The sequence below is a fragment of the Oppia nitens genome, unplaced genomic scaffold, assembly GCF_028296485.1.
Source record: "Oppia nitens isolate AA-2021 unplaced genomic scaffold, nextdenovo-longstitch-racon4-pilon3 scaffold8_pilon_pilon_pilon, whole genome shotgun sequence".
Taxonomy (NCBI): Eukaryota; Metazoa; Arthropoda; class Arachnida; order Sarcoptiformes; family Oppiidae; genus Oppia; species Oppia nitens.
Genome location: NW_026533252.1, coordinates 910,455 through 932,034, shown reverse-complemented (window position 1 = coordinate 932,034; position 21,580 = coordinate 910,455). Strand labels below are relative to the sequence as shown.

The following is a 21,580-nucleotide window of genomic DNA, read 5'->3' as shown; positions in this document are numbered from 1 at the left end:
AAGTGGGCTGAACCCTAATACCATACCGGAGCCAGAGATAGCCCAGTGCTCTGTGCCTTCATCGTGACATTACTTTCTGATTAATTATAGTTGGCATCACTATTATAGCCAGTTTGTGTGACTGGCCCTCCCAACCCCCTGTATGTGAGTCCCCATTCAATTTCTAAGCCCCACTTATTTTCAACTCTCAATATCACAAACTGGTCTCTAAAGAGAAAAAACAAATTTTGTTCACAACTTTCACATGTGATGTGAGAGAAAACACACTAACAGTTAATACATACATAAAATACTTTATTTCTCATTACTATTATAATTACATTTCAAAACAATTACTATACATATATTATTATTTCCATCATATAAACCAGTCTAAGTAATACAACTATACATAATATAAATAATATAATGCTATAAAATCAGTAAAAACTTTTTACTTATTTTTTATTCTTATTTATGATTTAAATAAATATTTGTAATAAAAGATTAAATATTTGTTTTAGAGTTAAACAAGAATTGATGAGAAAATAAAAGTTTATTTTTATAGTGAATAAAGCATTTATTGTTTGAGTTATATTTACAACTAGTATTGAGAAAAATATATTGAGACCATTGATTGTAGTGTATGTCTTGTACTGTATATACAGTATATATGAAGTTATTGTGCAAAATAAGAGTCAAATCTGAGCATAAAATCTCTGAAATAATAAAAATCTACAATTTTATAACAGCTCTTCACTACAGGTATTGGAGATTACGAGTCAGTCATAAACAGTGATTGTATTATCTATTTGATTGTACAGCACTATACACACACACTAATCGTGGAGCACGTGGTGGTGCCAAGTAGTCAAATAAATAATTCAATGTTAGTCTATGCCTATGCCTATGGATGGGATGTTGTTTTTAGATAGATAGACATATAGACAGAAAATAAAGAGAGAAAAAGGGAGAGAGAGGTAGAGAAAGAAAGAAAGAGAGAGAGAAAGAGAGGCAGAGTGACTGTGTGTCAGTGCTCTGTAACTAAAATAAATAAACTTTGAAAAGCCTTGAAAACTCCACAACTTTCTTATTATACGTTTGCCTCTAATTTGTGATTTTTAGACTCACTGTGATTGCACTGTAAGCCAATCCAGTCAGTGTGTGTGTGTGTGTGTGTGTGTGTGTGTGTGTGTGTGTGTGTGTATGTATGTATGTATGTGTGTGTATATGTAAGAGAGAGTACAGATGCAAAGTATGTATGTATATACTATATGTATGTACAGCACATATAGTGTATATACAGATATAATGGTGCGCTGGAGAGCCTGGGGTTCTTAAGACAGGTTCTTAAAATTTTTATATACTTTACAGTGAATGCAATGTTGTGTTGATGTGATTGGCTGTTGACTATAGTGAGGAATGCGCTGTAAGTGTTGTGTGTTTATTGAATGAGAAGCTATACATACATACAGTGAGAGATAGACAGTAAATGTGTTGTGTGTTGTGTTGTGTTGTGAGAGACACTGAAAGTGCATTTAGTTTGAAATCACAAATATTCAAGTATTGACTGATTTGACGACTTTCGCCACAAATTGATTAATACTGTTGAGTGAAAACACATATTAATAAAAACAATGCGCTTTATGTTTACAGCTTATGACTGCCAATAATGAACAGTACGTTATGTGTACTTAATGTGATTATGTGTGTTGTTGTGTGACATTTTGGTTTAGTTGTCGACCAAATCTTGAGTGATGCCTCACGTAGGCAGCGGTGGATCCGATGATCTGGCCTCTAGTGATGAGATAAAAGTGTTTAGCTCTGAGGGCGAAGAGGCCGATGATAACCGACAGACCAACGAACACCTCAATGATCTCAAGACTAGCCTAATCACTGAAGGTGAACAACACACAGGTATGACCAGCAAATACTGACCACTCGACCACTATTTAAATCCAGTCTCTCAGCTCTGGGATCTATGTTTGCCAATTGAAAAGTTGTTAAATGTTATATTGGGTTAACTGAACTCTGGTCTGTATGTACTGTATGTATGTATATATGTATGTATGTATACATACAGTATATGTGCAACACTTTGATAGCACTCTTAACAAGCAGGCGTGGTATTCAAAGTTTGTGTGTTCAACAAGACCAGGGAATGTTAGGCATGCCATTGTATGTATACCCAGCTTCTCCACCCCACACCCCATCCCAGGCCCACAAAGAAGTGGTTGTTCCACTACTTCGACATATCTATCTCTTAAGTCGTTAGTGTGTCCCGAAGTGGTGCATAAATTCACACAACAATAGGTTTTGTTAGTCAGAGTCAACTAATATTTCATGGTTATTGTGCTTTTTACAACACTACCATATATAATAGTAGTGCCACTCCGCCTGCCTGTCCCATTGTGGAGGTGGGTGTCAGCACTCATGAATCCCAGAGCCCCAGTAATCAGTCATTAAATCTGTGAAAATATCGTTTGATAAGCGATTGACTCGTAATCATAACATTTATCATTTGATATATCTATATATTTATATATCCATTGAAATGAAGTTTTGTAGAAACATTTTTTTGCCACTAAAGAGATGTGAAAAACTTTCACTTAATATATATTCACATATTTTTCTCGACTCATAAAACATTAATAAACTCTTAAATTTAAAAATGCACTAAAAGTCTTGCAATCACTACTTCTTCACTGACTTTAATCCTTGAAATAATTTTCATGTGAGAGAGTGAGGCTTCAGAGCTGACAAAAATGAGTTGTGACTCAAAAAAAGCAGTTTTGAAAACAGCTTTTTTGAATCTAATTTATATATTTTTATTAGAAATTAGTTTTTAAACTAAGAAAAATAAAATAAAAATAAATATTTTAAATCATACGATAAAAATAACGACTATTTATTTCATTTGGTTTGTGAGGAGGGGAGCGAAGGGTTTCTAGTTTTGTCTGTTTGAATGCAATTAACTTTCAGTTTTAGTTTAAAAGACACCTGAAATCAAATGAAATGAAAAATTTTGTTCAATTAAGTGAATGAAACTAACATTTCTTCTTTTGGTTTCAATGTTTGTCTTTGAAATGTTTGGAACCATAAAATACTTTGCATTTTAAGTTATATTTATATTCTGTTATCATTTGAATCAAATTAAATGCACATATATTTTACATATTTTATATACACTACAGTATAATGTTATAGTTTATACAATATTTATGTTAAACATATATCCATTGCCTAATTTTGATGATTTTAAATTTTATAATAATGAATATTATCAAATCAAACATAACAGTAAAGTTGTATTTAATTAATAAAATAAATATTTAGTCAAATACATCATTAAGTTATGTAACAAAAATCATAATAATTGAGTCGTTGTTTGTCTACAAATGACAACAACTCACTCTTCGGCGGCAAATCTTTTGAGCATAAAAATCAATATATTATGTATTATATATTATATGGATATACAATATATATATACAAAAATATATATTTATATATATGATGTACATTTACGAGCTCTCGAGGGAGGTGTGAACCATATAATATACTATTGATAATATAATAGAGAGAGTAATTCCGGGCACTTGTATGCAATGTTTAGCATTATAAAAACGATGACATATTTTATATATACAGTATATATTGATATTACAATTTGCTTATAGGGCGACAAAGTGTATAACAATAACTGAAATAATATGCGATTATATATATATACAGTATTTTGTATTGAGAGAGACTTTTATTATATATATTTTTATCAATGATATGAATGATGTCAATATGCGTATGAGTTGTACAACAATCCACTCCTCTTTTTCTCACTTTTATTGGTCGACAAACTAATCGATAGACGTATAATAGTGTTTTTAACACTACTTGGACGGCCGTTTTCGATGCCATTCCCGTGTTATTGTTGGCCTATCGTAGGCTGAGCTGCGCTCTAATCATCACTAATATCATATATTTTCTCAGTTATTCTTGATTTTATTCTTGCATATCCTCTGATTTTATCTCTAAATGATTATTATGTTATAAAAAACATCAAGAAATCTATTTGAAATGTTTATCTCACTTTTCAAGTCTTCAATAAATATATTGCTAAAAGTGATGACATTAGTCATAATAGCCCTAAACAGGGATATAATTTTCTGGGAAATGGAGATTTGTTTTATAAGTATAGTATTTATATTGCATAGCAGTGGTTAAACAAAAAAAAATATAGATGCCTTTATAGATACATACTTTTATTTTATATTTATTATTTATACATAACAATCGATGATTCAGTTTAGCCATAAAGTTTTGAGTAAATATATTTCTATCATATTTATAATTTATTGATATCAAATTTTATCACAGAAAATAAAATATTTATCTGTTTTTTGATATAGTAAGAATATAATAAAAAATAAATATAAAATGATAATTAAATTCATAAATCTTTACTATATATATACTGTATTAAATCCTAAAATAAATGCACGCTTTTTGGCTATAATTTTAACAAATCATCATTTAATACACACTTGTTTAGTGAAAATATTTTTGCACTGAAAACCAAAACATAATCTTATCTTTTCACAAACCAAACATTTCAAGTTGAAAATTTCAACATTCAAATAGAGAGAGAGAGAGAGAGAGGAGAAAGAAAGCAATTTTGCCCTCTTTTAGATGCATTTACCATGAATTGAGACAAACTCATGGAGTGTTGTATATTTCAGTCAAAAAGCAATAATAATATAATGTCAGTAATACCTGTGCTTTTTTCGGTTATAACCTTAAAGATTCTTAAGGTTACAATACATTGTAAACACTTATTATATATATTTATATATTTTTCACAGTATTGTACGTTAACTGCAAACCACAACTTTTCAAACCAAACCTTATTCTCATTCATTCAATATTTATAGGCCTTTCTCGAGGGAAACTTACAAACATTTTTAGACCCATTTGTGATTAGTTAAAGGTATATATTATGTGTTAAATAAGAAAGTGGTTGTTTATTATCAATAACATAGAATTATTATCATATTTATATCGATGTTTTTATAAATTTATACGATATCTAACTAAAACTTATATGTATTTATTACTATTAGTATTTAAAAACATATTTCATTTAAATATTTTTTCAGATTTTAATATAATTTTTTGTTTGTCTAGTTTTATTAAATTTTAGAGTATATGTTAAATTCATACTATTTTATTTATATGAAAACTTTAATATATATATATAACTTGATTATTTTGTTTGCATAATTAGAATATTTGTCAAAAAAGAAAACTTGTTTAACTATTATATTTTATATTATGATTAATTATGTTATTTTATGCAAATCTATATAATTAAAATAGCAATTATTTTGATTAAACGGTGTTAATTGTTAGAGTTGACAATATTAATTATAGTGCTGACTAAACATGTGATTAACTAATAACTAATGTCTACAATTAGATAACCAGTATATATATTATAGTATATCACATGAATATTTGTGAACTCCTTTAAACTACTCATCAAAATGACTGAAAATTCATTAGAAAAAACAAAATTTATGACTATATGTAATAAAAATAAAAATTTATGTCCACTAAGACATTGAAAATTATTTATAAATGAGTATATTATTTAAAATCAGACAATAACAACATTTATGTGTTTGTGTGTGTCCTGAGTTTGTGATTAGTTTTTGTAAAAGCATTGATAGATGAGATGAGCCAAAAGGCAATTGCATTGAATACCTTTAATCTTTACAATACATTGTCTGAAAAGTTAGTGATCTCTCATTAAGCGACCAAACCTTGTATGCGATACATATGCCTGTGTCGACATCGGTGGTCCAGTCAGTGCCAGTGTATGTACGTTACCGTTGGACTGTTGCTAATACTTTTCTTTATTATATTATACTATACTATACTTCCCCAAACTCCACTTTTTCACTACAAGTGAGCGCACCGGCATTGGTAGCATATTAGCTATACTCATATTGTTTGTATATGACTTCTACCGATAATGTAGTTTATGCTTAGGGTGTCATCAAAAGGCCAATTAGTGAGAGTGAAAGTCCGTTGAATTGATAGAGAGAGAGGGCTACAGGTATTTCGTATATATGTTTATATTGAAACGTTTGGCTCATTATATGACTGTTTGTCTTCATATTGTATGTGCTTTCCTACCATAGCCTTCGAGCGCTCCATTTTCAGCAACTTTTTTAACGCTATCATTATATTGTTGTTTGGTTTGAGAAACAATTTTTTTATCCACACTAACACCTCTCTCTCTCTTTCTCTCTCACTCTAGTCGTAAATACTCTCAATTTTTTGCTTCAACACTACTTTTATTAGCTTTTCACTCACTGCTACACTTGTGGTCGACTTTTTGTTGTTGTTGTATAGCCTCTGGTTAAGGATGTGAAAAATAAAGAGTAAAATAATTTTTACCCCAACTATCCGGTGATAATGACAGGGGCGTCGAGCCATTCATACATACATTCATGATGTGAATGTGTGTATTATATATATATATATATATATATATTTGTAAATATATATATATATATATATAATATATTATTTATGCGAAGCATACAAATCAATGTGTTTTATTATATTGTTAATTGATGATTGAATATTTTCACTGAATTATGTATATACGTTTAAGTGTTGCCAAATAATAATAATGTAATAATATATTGCAGTATAAATTGTATAGAAAATTAATTATATATATATATCTATAATTATATGTATATATAGTATAATAATTTGGTTTGCAAAAGGAATTTAATATCAGTTATTTTTATTAAATTTTTAGTATTTTTAATATTTATTTTTTATAAGTAAAAATTTGAAATATTATTTATACATGAAAACCTGATGTTTAAATAGAATAATATATTATTTAGAGAAAAAATATTTAAAAATAAAAATTTCTTTACGTATATACTATAGAAAGCACTTGAACCATAAAAATAGGCAATTTTAGTCAAGGGTTAGCTATATATCATATATTGTAAGCGAAACTTAAAAACTAATAAATTTGAAGCAATGAATTACAAAAATTTAAGCAAAACTTTTTATAGTATAGCTATTATTTGCCAGTCGTTTGTGTTATTTCACTAGAATTGGTTCATTAAAATTTGTAGAGATTATCAAACCTATGCAAAACCTACTCTTACTCTCTACTCCTTTCATATACTAAATAATAATATACATGAATATAATCATCAGCACTGGTATGTCTGTAATACTTCCACTCAGTGATCTTTAATTGATTACATTTTCTCTACTCTTTTTAATCAGGGCTTTCTCTTTCATAATAATAATATAATGTCTACTTTTTATTTTGTTAGTAATATATTGTTATTGATGTCCTATTGAGATTGAAATGTAAACAGTTTTTAAAAAATAAAATTTCTATTAATTGACTACTTGTTGTAAATAATTGCTTTATTTTCTACTATTAACACTAAAATTTAATGTAAGGGATATATAAACAAATTGTTTTTTAAATATAACAACTATTTTGATTAATCAAATAGTGTTTTTTTTGTTAGTGAATACTATTTATTGCTTTTAAATTGAAACTTTAATAATATTCAGTGTATATATAATATAAGTACTAAATTATAAAAAATATTGTAGTTTTTCTTATTTGATGAGTTCATATCCTCAACGATTTCTTTTAAATGACTTTTACTGAATCTTCAATTGAATGTCATTTGATAAATGCAAACCATTAATAGTGTATATTTGAAGATATTATGTTAAGATTCCTATTTATAAAAGCAAACGACATATTTTAGACCCTTCATAGCATTTATTATGTAACATGTTTTAAGGCTAAATAGATAAATAAAATATTTAAGTCACTGTTTGACTATTTTTATATATATCTTCAATTTGATTAATATATACTGTATATAACTATATATTTATGTATATTAAAAGATAATTATATGAGATATTGAAGCATTTTAAAACAACATGAATACCATGATTGAAGGAAACACATTATTGTTATGTAATAAAAAGTTGTTATCAGACACTAACATTTAGCTTAATGTCACATATTTGAAAGCACATGTAGTTTTTAATAAAATGGCAATATGTCTGGAACAGTGGTGGACATGTTATTTAATTTAGATAAAACAATAATGTTTTTTGTATCAATGTTAATATAATATGTGTAAGTTTTTGTAAAATGTTAGTCAATGGGAACTAATGGCTTTGTGTGGTGTGTGTGGGTCTCGACACTTGAGAGGAAGTGACAAATGTATCATTTGCTGCAAAAGTTGCACTAATTGGGGAACATTTGCATTCATTCAGTCATATAATACATGGCTTTTAGGTTTTGCTTTTTAAAAGAAGAGATACATTAATACTAAATGTATTGCAAGAAGTGATTTTACTCTCATTTTAAATGTAAAGCTTTTTGAACACAAAATAAATGATTAATTTCTCATTATTATTATTATTTAAATACATTGAAAGTTCATATATTTTATATGATAGTCTATCAGAATTGAATTGTATTTGTCGTTATGCATCGCAAAGCAAATTATATTTCTATATTATATAATATCAACGGTTTTAAGTACATTAATGAGAAAAATGTTTATCCAATTAATATTTTAAAAGTTAGTTAAAGCCTATTATATGAGTTATCTTTTTTTCAATTTGCATGAATAACTACTGTACATATTTGTTACATACATAAAAGTGCTCAAATTATTTACATTAATCTCTCTCTCTCTTTCACTCACTAACTGTTAATATTAATTTTTAGGGAGTCTTTAAATCTTTTTTAGTATGACTATTGAAATATATATTATCACCCAAAAGGAGTGTCGTTAACGTTGTTTAAAGGTATTGAATCCTACAATAAGTTGTGATGAATGCTAGAGAAGAGGTCTATTGAGATGCATTTGAGTGCAATTTTTGATATTAAGGATTATGTATTGATTTATATATATTTATTGGAGAGGAAGAGCTCATGTATTGAATATTAGATGACTGTTTAACACGACTAACACCTGGCAAATGGATTCCTTTTATATTTGGATGTGTTTTACTCTGTATTATATCTAAAATATTTCAATACAAATAAGGAATGTATACATTGCTTACAAACATCACCACTAACTTAGGGTTAAAAGCATCAACACAGGGGTTGGACCTAATACTAGATCTGCGACCCCACTTCTAAAGCCATAACATAATATTGAATGAAATTATGACCCCATCTGCGAGAGGGCCAGTATTAATGGAGTTTATTTTTTTGGCACTAAAAACTTGCATCAGTTTATTTCTCTATAAATGCATTTCACTATAAAATAGTTTACATTTGGATAAGTATTTTGTAAAAAACTAATGTCAAACAAATGGATTCGCAATAGGAGAGGGATCCCACAGTTTTTGGTCTAAAAATGCTGAAAATATCGGACAATTGGCTGCTGAGAGAGGGAGTCGGGTAGTGAATGGTAACAATTGATCCCAAAGTGATGCGCCCTATAGTGGATTCAATGTATCTAATGAACCAAAAGCGCTTACGGCTTACTAGCTCATGGCTTATATTATATATATTTGTGGGCCCAAAAAATAACCAAAAAAGTACATAATATTTAACATATTATTTGTGTTGTAATGTTGTTATTTCAATGTATATATAACGGAAAAGAAAGAAAATGATTATCCAAACGACTGGTTGCTTATGTTAAAGACTACAAAACTAATGAACGACAACTCATTCAACTGTTTGCTTACATTTTCCATTAGCACTGACATCATTGGGCACAGCCATTGGCACCAGTGTTTGATTCATACAACACATATTGACTATAACTTTGTTTTACATCTGTTATGCATCAAATTGAATGCAATTTCAATGAATATATTAAATCCTAATTCTCTAGTCTATCACTTCTTCAATTGATAGCAACCAACGCTTTTCAAAATGACTTTCCCTTTTTGCACACTCCTATATCATCAACAAAATATGGTTTAACTTATGTATACATTATAATACTTGCTTTCTATACCAGTAGTTGTACTGTGAAGTGCAATATTTATTGCTTTTACAACTCCTGGATATATCTACAAGTCCTCTCTCCCTACAAGTCATATACCATAAACAATGTCTTAAGAAAATAATAGTATTGATATTTACTCTTTAGATCTATATATATATATGTATATATAGTAAATGTTTTTTTTGGTATCATTTTGCAATCATTTAGATATGTAATGCAAATATGTGGTCAAATGATAGATTTGAATTTAGATGCGATAATAATGGCAAACATTAAACGAGTCATATAATAATGTAATGATATTAGTTTATAGCGATGCGCTCATATAAATCTCAATTAACTTTATATATTTTTTGCACACATAATATACATACTATAGCTCTTTTAACCTCAATTTTTAAGTGTTTTCAAATATATTTATCTATATCTATATGATTATGACTATATTTACTAATATATCAATTGTAAATATCCATAGTTCACCATGCCAAACATGGATCTCTTTCCACAACAATTACCGGCACACATGGCGGGTATCCCACAACCACCGATGTATCCGCTCTCAGGTCGCGGGCATTATTTCCCCAATTTTCCGATTATCCGGTATCCAGTATTTCCCGATTTTGCACAACAACACCAATGGTTTGTTATTTATTTATTTAGTTATTTAACTATTTTTTTATTTAATTTATTTTCCAAATTATTAATATAGTATATCTACAGTAATATTCTTTAAATATTTTGTTTGTCTGATAATATGTAATACAGAAATTGTAATACTATACTACTATATTGTAAAACTATTGTTAAATAAAAGTGAAAATACAGTACATATTATATTATTTTACACTCTGATATATCTAATTTTTTATCTTTAAACAATGTCTTAAAAAATAATATTGATTTATATGCACAAAAAATCAATATCATTTAAAAACTTATATATATATATATATATATATATATAGGGATAGAGATTACAACTTTATATTTTTGTTAAATTAAATGAAAAAGCTTTTGGAGTGAAACAGATTTTAGTATAAATCATGATTTTTATAGATTTTAGGTGAAAAGCAAATGGGAATTATTGGTCATAATATCATTTGAGAACTTATATTGCAATCCAATGCTAACTATGATGTGAGACTACATCAGCAATATAGTGATGTAATGGTAGAGTGAGTTGAGTGCATTGAGTGAGTGAGTGTGTGTGTAATGCAAGTAATGGATCAAATGTACTATTATTTCATTGAAACATACTATAGATTATCCGCACCGTTAGCACTGTTATCACTAGAGACACGAGAGAAAGCATTAGTATTTGGACAATAAGTAGATATTCTTTGATTATATTGTTATATTAGTTATCCAACATATCATACAATACGATATCATATATACAGTATATAAGGTATATATATATAGTAATACATTGCCTGTTGCCTAACCAATACATTAATACATACATCCATTCATTTGTTTCTATCATATTCTTTCACTTTCCCACTCCATTCACTTAATTATGAATTCACTTTACAGTTGAAACTTTATTATCACACACATAGCATACTCACAGTTATTGGAAAAAGTGTATAAAAAAAGTAGGGATGATTTGGGAATTGGATATAAATTTATATCAATGTATATGGCAGTGAACCACATGGATATGTGATGCGAATATGTGGTCAAATGATAGAGTTGAATTTAGATGCGATAATAGCGGCATACATCAAACAAGTTATATAACAGTGTGATGATATAGTTTATAGAGATGCGCTCATAGAGATCGCAAATAACATTAAATATTTTTGCACATATATATCGATATTTTCACCTCAATTTTTAAGTGCTTTCAAATCTATTTATCTATCTATCTATCTCAGTCTATGACAATAATTTGCTAACTAATTTACCAATTGAAAATGTGTATAGTTCATCATGCCAAACATGGATCCCTTTCCACAACCACCACCGGCACATATAGGGGGTATGCCTCGACCACCGATGTACCCCCTCTCAGGTCACGGACAATACTCGCATCCAGTATTTCCCGATTTTGCACAACAACTCCAATGGTTTGTTATCTATTTATTTGTAATTTTGTAAATTATTAACATTATATATATATATATTAAATAAATATTTTAAAATAATTTGTTAATCTATTAAATTAATAATTGAAGGCATACTCCAACAATGTATCCAATGACTACCAGTGCATTTCGTAATCCTTATCCGGGTTTACCATCAGTTCATACATCGAGTTTTTCACCGTTTACACGATCACCACTCATGACACCACACCCGGGACTGACTGGTCATCCAGGACTGACACATCCAGCCCTGTTGGCAGCCAGTGCCGGTGCAAAGCATCCCGATTTGGCAGCTGCAGTTGCGGCCGCATCTGCCGGTATCGGTAGTCATCACTCGCATCCGCATCTATGTGTCGATAGTAACGGTGTAAATGCGAGCTCCAGTGCAACCAATTCACGACACTCTTTGCCTCCCTATTCACACTCATCTTCACATTCAGTCGATCAAAATTCATCGCTTAGCCGATTAAGTAATGGTAGCTCAACTACAACTACCAGCAGTGATAGCAACGGTGCCACCAATGTTCGTAGTCCTCCCAATTCAACCAATAGTGCCAACCATTCGATATCATCCCCCGGAACGCCCGACAGTTATAACGGGAAACCCATGAAATCAAACAAAGATAAACCACACGTCAAAAAACCGCTCAATAGTTTTATGTTATATATGAAAGAAATGCGACCGAAAGTAGTGGCCGAGTGTACGCTCAAAGAAAGTGCGGCAATCAATCAGATACTCGGACGACGGGTATGTTATTTCATGACCAATACATTTGTCTATTTTTATAGTAGACATGATGTCTCATATAAATATATGTATTAATTGTCTATTGAATTGATTTATTAGTGGCACGCATTGTCTCGTGAAGAGCAGGCAAAATATTATGATATGGCAAGAAAGGAAAGGTATGTCTGGTCTGTAAAACTACTTTTCCATTACACACACACATACAGTACATACAGTAATACATACATTCACACACATATGCACTTTGTTTTGAAACAGACTCTTTAAAAACCTTTTACCCCAATAACTAAACAAAACAAACAAATGAGACTTATTTTTAAAAGGTTTATATCGTATGCTATGAGCTAAACATTGACTTTTTAAGTTATATACACTTTTATGCCATTTCCTCTCATTAAATGCATTTTCTGTTTATTTTTACTTATCTATTATTATATCAGTAATTTTCATTTAGACAACACATTTATCTTAAAAACGTATATTCATATGAAAAATGATTATTGTCTTTTGATTAAAATAAATAAATCATTTTTAATTTGTTAATTTTATTTTGTGTGTAATTTGTGTATTGTATGTAATATAGATGAGACAACAATTTATCATTAATTAATATTCACATTTTTTGTCAAAAAATTAATTATTTGCGTTAAAAATTCATAGGTGACTAACCAGTGATATAGATATTTATTATATACATTCAATTAAGTCATAAAATATAAACATTACAATATAAGTTTATATTCATTATACTCTATAATATTATATAATATGGGGTTAAAAAATCTATTAATGCATTGTCTAATAATTACAGCTCTATTATATTAACAATTAAGTTATTTAAATAAATTAAATGCTTGTTTTGTATTTTTACATATTTTTTGTATACTCAAAAAACCTCATAATCATTATCTCTATTATTCACTTTAGTTTTTTTGAAAAACTACTTAATCGTGACTTCAATATGCATTTTGTGAACTAAATAAACAAAACTAAATAATTTAATTTTCTCACTCTTAGTCTTTCACAATAAAAACATAATATATAGAAATATTTATATATATAATAATAATAATAATTTGTTTGTTATGATTAATTGGTTGTATAACTAAAGATTTTGTTTATTTTGATCAAATGTGTTGTACAGGCAGTTACATATGCAGTTATACCCGGGTTGGACGGCTAGAGATAACTATGCGTCAAATGCTAAGAAAAAGAAGAAAAAACGAGACAAAAACAGTGACGGAGGTATTGACCAATTGATTGACAAAACATTTAATTTTATTGACTAAAGTTTTGTTGTTTTTTATTTGTTATCTTAAATTACTAAAGAAGGCGGCGCTCTCAAGAAATGTCGGGCCAGGTTTGGCTTAGATCAACAAAATAATTGGTGCAAACCGTGCAGGTATTCAAAGAGATAATACATAATTTTTTAATAAAGTTAGTAATTAATTGTTATGTATTTTTTTGTTGTTATTAAAGACGGAAAAAGAAATGCATTCGTTATCTGGACAACGGAGACACTGCCGGTGAAAGTGAAGACAATATCGGAAGTGTGGAGAGTATAGAGGCGCCCACACCCGACTCCAAGAGTGCCAATGAAAGCGATGTCGATAACATGACGCTATCATCGGAGATGAGTCTATCGAGTCCACCAGTTGTTCCTAATAGTGATTATGTGTTACCTCATTCACACCATAACCTACCACTCATTCATCAAATACACAACGAGATCAACGCAAGAGTTCAAATGTCAACGGCGCCCACAATAACAACACAGTCCTGTCCGCCTCGTAATAGTCCATTCAGTATTGAACAATTAGCGCGACCTCACTGTCCACAAGTGAGGTCGCCGTCATCATTATCAATATCTTCAATGAATAATAGGTCTAAAACTCCAAATATGACAACAAGTGATCCAATATCTGTACCACAACTGCCAACTCCACCGTCATCTGAATCATCGACTCCTGCCATGTTATCAGTGGCCTAATGTAAAACTATTACTACTACTAGCAGTTCATCCATTTTCATCTACAAAATCATCTAAACATTGTGTCAAAATAAAATCATTCATTAACTCAAAACAAAAAGACAACAATAAGAGCTTGAAATTTATAAGAAATATATCATTAATTTTATGATTGTTTTTATCAAATATCATATATTTTAGTCTTAATTATCTATTAATATATCAGTTGTTTCTTTACTGATTAAAGAAATTATTCAAGAAATTATCAATAATTTAATTGAAAAGTTTTGTGAACTTTTTTAATTTGTAAGAGTTATAATTATTAGCTGTTAAATGATCTCTAAATATCTTTTTTTTGTATATTTGAATATATATTTTATAATTCTTGAGGCAATATTTGAATTTTTTGTTTCTTATGATTATTTATTTGAAATGTAAATGTTTTTAATAATTTAATAATGAGAGCGTGGATCAAACGATGCTTATAATTAAAATTGTAATTTAAGGTTAAATTACTTATTTTTACACAAAGTGTATAAATATATAWAATGATTGCGAATTTTATAAATATGTCAATTGAAAACAGTTATATGTTAAATATAATATATATATATAAGTTGTTAAAATAATACAGTAAATATCCAAATCATGCCCAACATTTAATAGTAAAACTTTTATCAAGTTTTATATTTTTACAAATTATGTTTTTCAGCAATAAGTGAAAGAAAACATATTTGATATTTTAATTGATTTCTATAAACAAAACGTCAAAACATAAATTTAATTATTAATATTTTGTTATTTTTTTAATTGTTGTTTTAATGACAAACTTATACTTAAGTTGTAAAAACATATTTATTTTCAAATCTTGATTCTTAAATTAAATTAAAATTATTTTGTTGACAAAAAGTTATACTTTATAATTACTTTTATATACCCTTTTACCTGTGATGACTAAAAAATAATAATTATGTAATTTGCTTTTTTTGTAATCAATTATGTGTGCCTTTGAAATACAATACAGTTCACAATATGATCGATATCTCCAAATAATTGTACAGATATTTAATAATAATTATATTAAGAATTATGTTAGTGATTGTATTGGGAATATATATATATGTATTATATATATAAATAAAATTGTATTATTTCAATTGATTTTAATTAAATATATTAAGATATTTTAATTAAATTTAATATATTATATGTGATTTTTATTGTAATTATTTTTTTAAAGAGGAGTTTACTTTGAATTAACTTCTGAAACCATAAAATTTTTATTGAATTAAAGCAAATATAATGAAATTTGTTGATATATTTTGTTATATCAATAGCTGATAACATTAGTTGATAAAAACATTAAGAAACATCAATAATAGATAAGAAAAACATTTTTATTAGTTTCAATAAATCAAATTATTATATATCTTCATAATAATAATAATAATTTGAGAAAAAACATTAAATATGATGTACCGGTACAATGAAAATTCAAAGACTAGAAGGAGGTTTCATTGGTTTTCTGTCAAAAATTAATTTTTTAGATAAATTATTATTTATTTAACAAATAAAACAAATGCACAACAAATCAAACACTAATTAATTGTATTAATGACTAGAATTAGGCTTTTCAGTCTTCGGTGGCAAAAATCCTTTCCATAATTTGTTGACCTCATCGGGTAAGTGATGGTGCCATGACTTGAGGTAATATCGGGTATATTTGCGTAACTGACGAAACTTGCAAAACATGGCTGAGTTGTTGGCATCACTCACTTGTTTTGTCTATAAAATAAAATAATTATTTATAGATATTTCACACATTTATTGTAAGTAAAGTATATTAAATATTTCTATATTAATAATTTTAACTTCAAATTTAAATCTATATAGAATTTATTTAAAAATAAAATAGTTTTTTCTAAAATGTTATCATAAAATTTTTACTAATAAAATTATTGCTAATTACTGTACTTGTTTATGACATATTTATGTCAAATAATCTAAAATTCATAAATATATTGTAAATATAGATAACATTGTGTTAGCAATGGTTAAGTTTTTTTTACTATCAATATACAGTAATTATATAAATAAATAATTGTAATACAGTGATTAAATGATTAAGTGTAATATTAATAACTACATGTTATTAATTTGAAAAAATTAAAACTATTTCTTAGAAAAATTAGATTATAATAAAATTGACTGTTTATATTAAATATGTTTATATGTAAATATTTTTATTTAACATTATTAGTAGTAGTTAAGCATTATATTTTTGTTAATTAAAAAAAATAATAATTAAAGACTTGTCGTATTAAAATTATTGTAAATATTGTAAATGAAAGTATAATATTGAGACACTTTATAAGACACAATAAATCATATATAAAAATATCTTATTTTAAAATGACACAAATAAAGGTGTGCTCACAAAGTATTATAAACTTTTTATTTCAAAATATTATTACAATTTGAATATCTTAAAAGTTTCGATTTCATAATTGTAAAATAAATATTAAAAATACATAGAAATCATTTATATTTATAAAGTTTAATTTCGACAAATTGTTAATTTTATCCCTTTTGGTATTCAGTAACTATTTTTTATCGTTTAATTTAATTACCGGTAATCAGTGTCTATCATAAAAAGTTTGTCAACTCAATACAAAATAAAGAAAAAATTTAAATTCAATATTTTATTTACTATTTAAAATCTGTTAATATAAAATTATCAATATATTTTAATAATTATTATTTTGATAATTATAATTAAAAATTCAAATTAGTATTAGTCGTTTGAAAGTTAAATCATTGTATAATTTGTTTATACAATATAAGACTTTTTCACTTCCTTTTCTGCAATTATTATATCAAATTAAATCGTTTTTTATCCTATTATATGATATGAAAGTTTGACTTAAATATATAACAATTTATCTCTAATATGACAAACCATTTATACTGTTATCTATAATATTGTAAATCATAGTTAAATGTATTAGTAATTATAATATTTAAACTTCTGTTATATTATAATGTATTCAGTATTTATAGTTATTATCTTGAAGTTTAAATATGTAAATGTCTTTTTTTATTCAATTATTTTTATTTATATGCAAAAATTGATTTTATAAGAAAAACCAGTTGAGAATGCTTTAAAAGCATTTCCACACGAATTCCTTAACTTAAAAAGGAAAAAATTAAAAAAAAATAAAAAAAACAGTTGAGAATGCTTCAAAAGCATTCCCATACGATCTCCTTAACTTAAAAAAGAAAAAAAACCAAAAAAAAATCAAAAAAAAATCAAAAAAAATTTTTGCAGCGGAGCCTGGATTCGAACCTATGTCCTCGTGGGACAGACAGACGGACAGACGGACAGACTTTTAGAATGCATATACGTATTCCTTTCAGGAATTCGTGATAAAATTAAAATAAAATAAAAATGCTATAAAAAATGTCATATAATAGTTCATTTCATATCTTTCTTAATATTTTTATTGTTTTAAGATATTTACACATTTTAATAGTTAATTTGTAGCTTTTACGTGTTTTATATTTTTTAAAAATTATAGGTAAACAATAATTACAGTATAAATAATAATATCTTTAACCCTTACAACCAAATTAATACATATTTAATAATATTAATTATTATAAAATAATGAGCTATTTCTTTGATGATAATGATCTGATATAATCTTATAATTTTATTTACTATTTAATAATTGTGATAATAATTAATTAATTATTATATAATATACAGTCTTTAAATATCCATTAAATAATTAAATTAATAAAATTTAAATGATATAAATATGAAATAATTTAATAAATTGTAAAAACCTTAACAAGAAATCCATTTTGTTTGAACGTCTCTTCTAATTGTTTTTTAATAATACTTCTGTGAGTTTGTCTTTGTTTCATCTGTTTTGACGCCACAACACAATTGACTGAATTATTTTGGCACTTCTTATCACTAATGGATGAGTCATTGCATGTATGACTGCCGATGACATTGGATGCCAAACTGTTGCCAACAATGGGACACTTGACGGATGCAATGATAGCCGATGCCTGAGCTGCCGATTGATTCACTGAATTGATTAGGTTTTGAACCGATTCTGATTCCGGATAGTAATCATTGTTACAAATAGTTTGTATGAAATTATCATTTGATGGCAAATAGTCTAAACAATTGTCTCTAGAGTCGGAATCTTCGTCATCAAGTGTTTCACTAAAGTTAATCTTTTTGAATGAAAGATCTAATGGTTCGACTTGTGGTTCACAAACTCGAGGTTTTGGTAAATCAATTGACATATTATGGGTGCGTTGATGTTGTCGAAGAACTCTTCTCACATGTAATGGTTTTCTTTTGCTTAATCGTTGTTTGTCTTCAACTAATACTTGATTGCTTATGTCATTTGAAGAGTTGGGCGCCAAAAGTGTTTCAAGTATTGAATGAGAGGACGGATTAGATTGAGTGATGGTTTGCTGAGTATCGCTATCATTGGTGCTTACAATGGTATTGTTCGGTCGTTTCCAATGAGAAACAGTTATCTTTTTGGTTCCGTGTTGTTCCTCAAGACACGACCTCTTGTCTTCATTCACAACAAAGTTATGAAACTTAAAGCCATTATTATGCGAACGACTATAACTTCGTCGGTTTTTCAATGTATTTCCCGAAACGCCAACAATTGAGCCATTTTTGTTGCGGTGAAGAAGTTTTTGACGAAGAATTATTGAAGAAGACTGGTCTGGCCGTTGTTGTTGACCATATTTGAAGTTTTTCGGTGGCGGTGACGACACGTTTGTTGAATTAGTTAACAAATGTTGTTGACGTTTCAGATCAAACACTTGTTTATCGATGTTTTGCAGGTAAGGACTCTTAGGTGTGTGCGATGTGATGGAAGTGACGGTCATTTGTTGATTACCTTTACATTTAGATTTCGTATTCATTCCATATAAAGACAAAAAAAAAGTCACAAATGACTTCTTTATGATTATTATTTGATTATCGCCCACACAATCACTTCCAACACTATTACGCTATTATCGCTGATATTCAATGAAAACCAAGAAAAGAGTTGTTTCACAGCTCTCCCTCTCATTTGAAAACATTTAATTCATATGCGATGTGAAGTTATATTACTATAAGACTCTAATCCATGGCATACATATTACTATCACAACTGTAATCTCAGTGTTTTAGTGACCAAATTAAGTAAAAATCTTTTTTTGGTGACACTCTGGCATCACATCTTCATGTACTCCGACACAGTCATCAGCTCTCAGCTCATGCTCTCAGTTGTCTTCACTGCATATATACAGCACTATTGCAGTGCTTTTGTCAGTCAGTCTCTCCAAGAATAGCCTTATTAGGAGTGTATTTGGCACTCATTTCTCATACCAATCATGTCCTTCACCATCGCATCCCATCACAACATCCCATCACATCTCTCTCATATCGCTCTCAAAATATGTCTAATTATAACTTAATTACTCTTAACTATTGTTTTACAGCAATATTTTGCTTTCAATTCGGACTTTTCCGCATCCATTCGTTGCCATTACTGACGTTGTCATCACTTTTATTATTAATAAATAATACAATATATTATAATCTATATTAAGCACTGGTATTCATTAGATTATTAATAAAAATAATTATAGTTTAATCAAACTTTTTAAAGTTTAATTGTTTCATTATTACAAAAATAATAATAAAAATACGTTATTTAAGACTCTATAAACTATAAAATTTAAATAAATTAAAAGATAACAAAATGTTATTCATATTATTTAATTATATTAAATTAATAAAAATTTACGACATATAATAAACAGGAACCTAATAGTTTGCATATCAATAAAATTCATTCAYTAAATTCATAAATTGAATAATTATGTACTAAAAAAGTTTTAAACTTTGAAAACTATCAGTTTATATTGTATGTACTGTATGTTACAATTAATATTAATAATACTAATACTAATGTTAATCAAACAAAGTTATGGCCCAAAAGTGTACAATAGTTAACAATTGAAAAGTTAGTCAATTATTTTAGATATGATAACAACCAATAAAACTGATAATATTATAATTAAATTATAGTTATATTTAATGTAAAACTATTTTAATAATATAATAAATGTCAGCAATAAGTGTATATAATATTGAGATTTGACAGTAGTTTTGGTGACAAATAGTAAAAATTGGTTCACATTTTGAAATGTGTTTTCTCTGACTATTGATTGATGTGTTGTTTGTCGGACACAAACTGTCAGTGAAATTGAATTATGTTTTTATCACTTGATTTGGTTTGTTGTCTGCAATGCTGTCGATCGTAAAGTCAATAGTAAAAACTCAAACGTTGGCCACACTTAATGGACCCGAATGTTACCGCAAACAGCAGGGTATCCACCGAAGTATCGACTGGTCAGACATCGTAAGATTAGAGTGAAMCCCAAGTCGGAGAACCAATGGTGGCGACACTCACTTCGGCTCACGTCATGTCTGGTCACTTACGATAGCTATTACTTCAGTCCATCGAAAGTCAGTTGTGTGTCTTCATTGCCTGATTTCAAATTCAAGACACCGTTTGACTATCGCTTAGTCAGACAACAAGCCGTCGATGCAATCAATAGACGACGGATAGTCAAAGATAAGACAATCGATAAGAAAATGTTATCTAAAGAGAAAACAAGGACTTCTGCCAAAAGTCACCGTAAGATT

General features: G+C 27.9%; 2 protein-coding genes across 3 annotated transcripts; one reads left to right on the top strand and one right to left on the bottom strand.

Moving 5' to 3' along the window:
• Positions 1-1,289: 1,289 nt before the first annotated feature.
• Positions 1,290-15,056, top strand: LOC128963862 (protein pangolin, isoforms A/H/I/S-like). 2 transcript variants are annotated; one of them, XM_054310388.1, is made up of 8 exons: positions 1,290-1,896; positions 10,510-10,673; positions 11,964-12,106; positions 12,215-12,872; positions 12,972-13,039; positions 14,017-14,117; positions 14,202-14,274; positions 14,352-15,056. In XM_054310388.1, exons 1-8 carry the CDS (start codon positions 1,737-1,739, stop codon positions 14,860-14,862), a joined length of 1,878 nt encoding a protein of 625 aa, XP_054166363.1. In that variant the 5' UTR covers positions 1,290-1,736; the 3' UTR covers positions 14,863-15,056. The 2 variants fall into 2 exon arrangements, with proteins under 2 accessions (XP_054166363.1, XP_054166362.1); XM_054310387.1 differs by having other exon boundaries at positions 1,291-1,896; positions 12,972-13,030; positions 14,352-15,055.
• A 1,381-nt stretch (positions 15,057-16,437) lies between these two features.
• LOC128964295 (uncharacterized) lies at positions 16,438-20,103 on the bottom strand. The gene is made up of 2 exons (XM_054310876.1): positions 18,691-20,103; positions 16,438-16,626 (listed from the first exon to the last, which is right to left on the bottom strand). The coding sequence occupies exons 1-2, from the start codon at positions 19,801-19,803 to the stop codon at positions 16,453-16,455; spliced, it is 1,287 nt and encodes a 428-aa protein (XP_054166851.1). The 5' UTR covers positions 19,804-20,103; the 3' UTR covers positions 16,438-16,452.
• Positions 20,104-21,580: the final 1,477 nt, after the last annotated feature.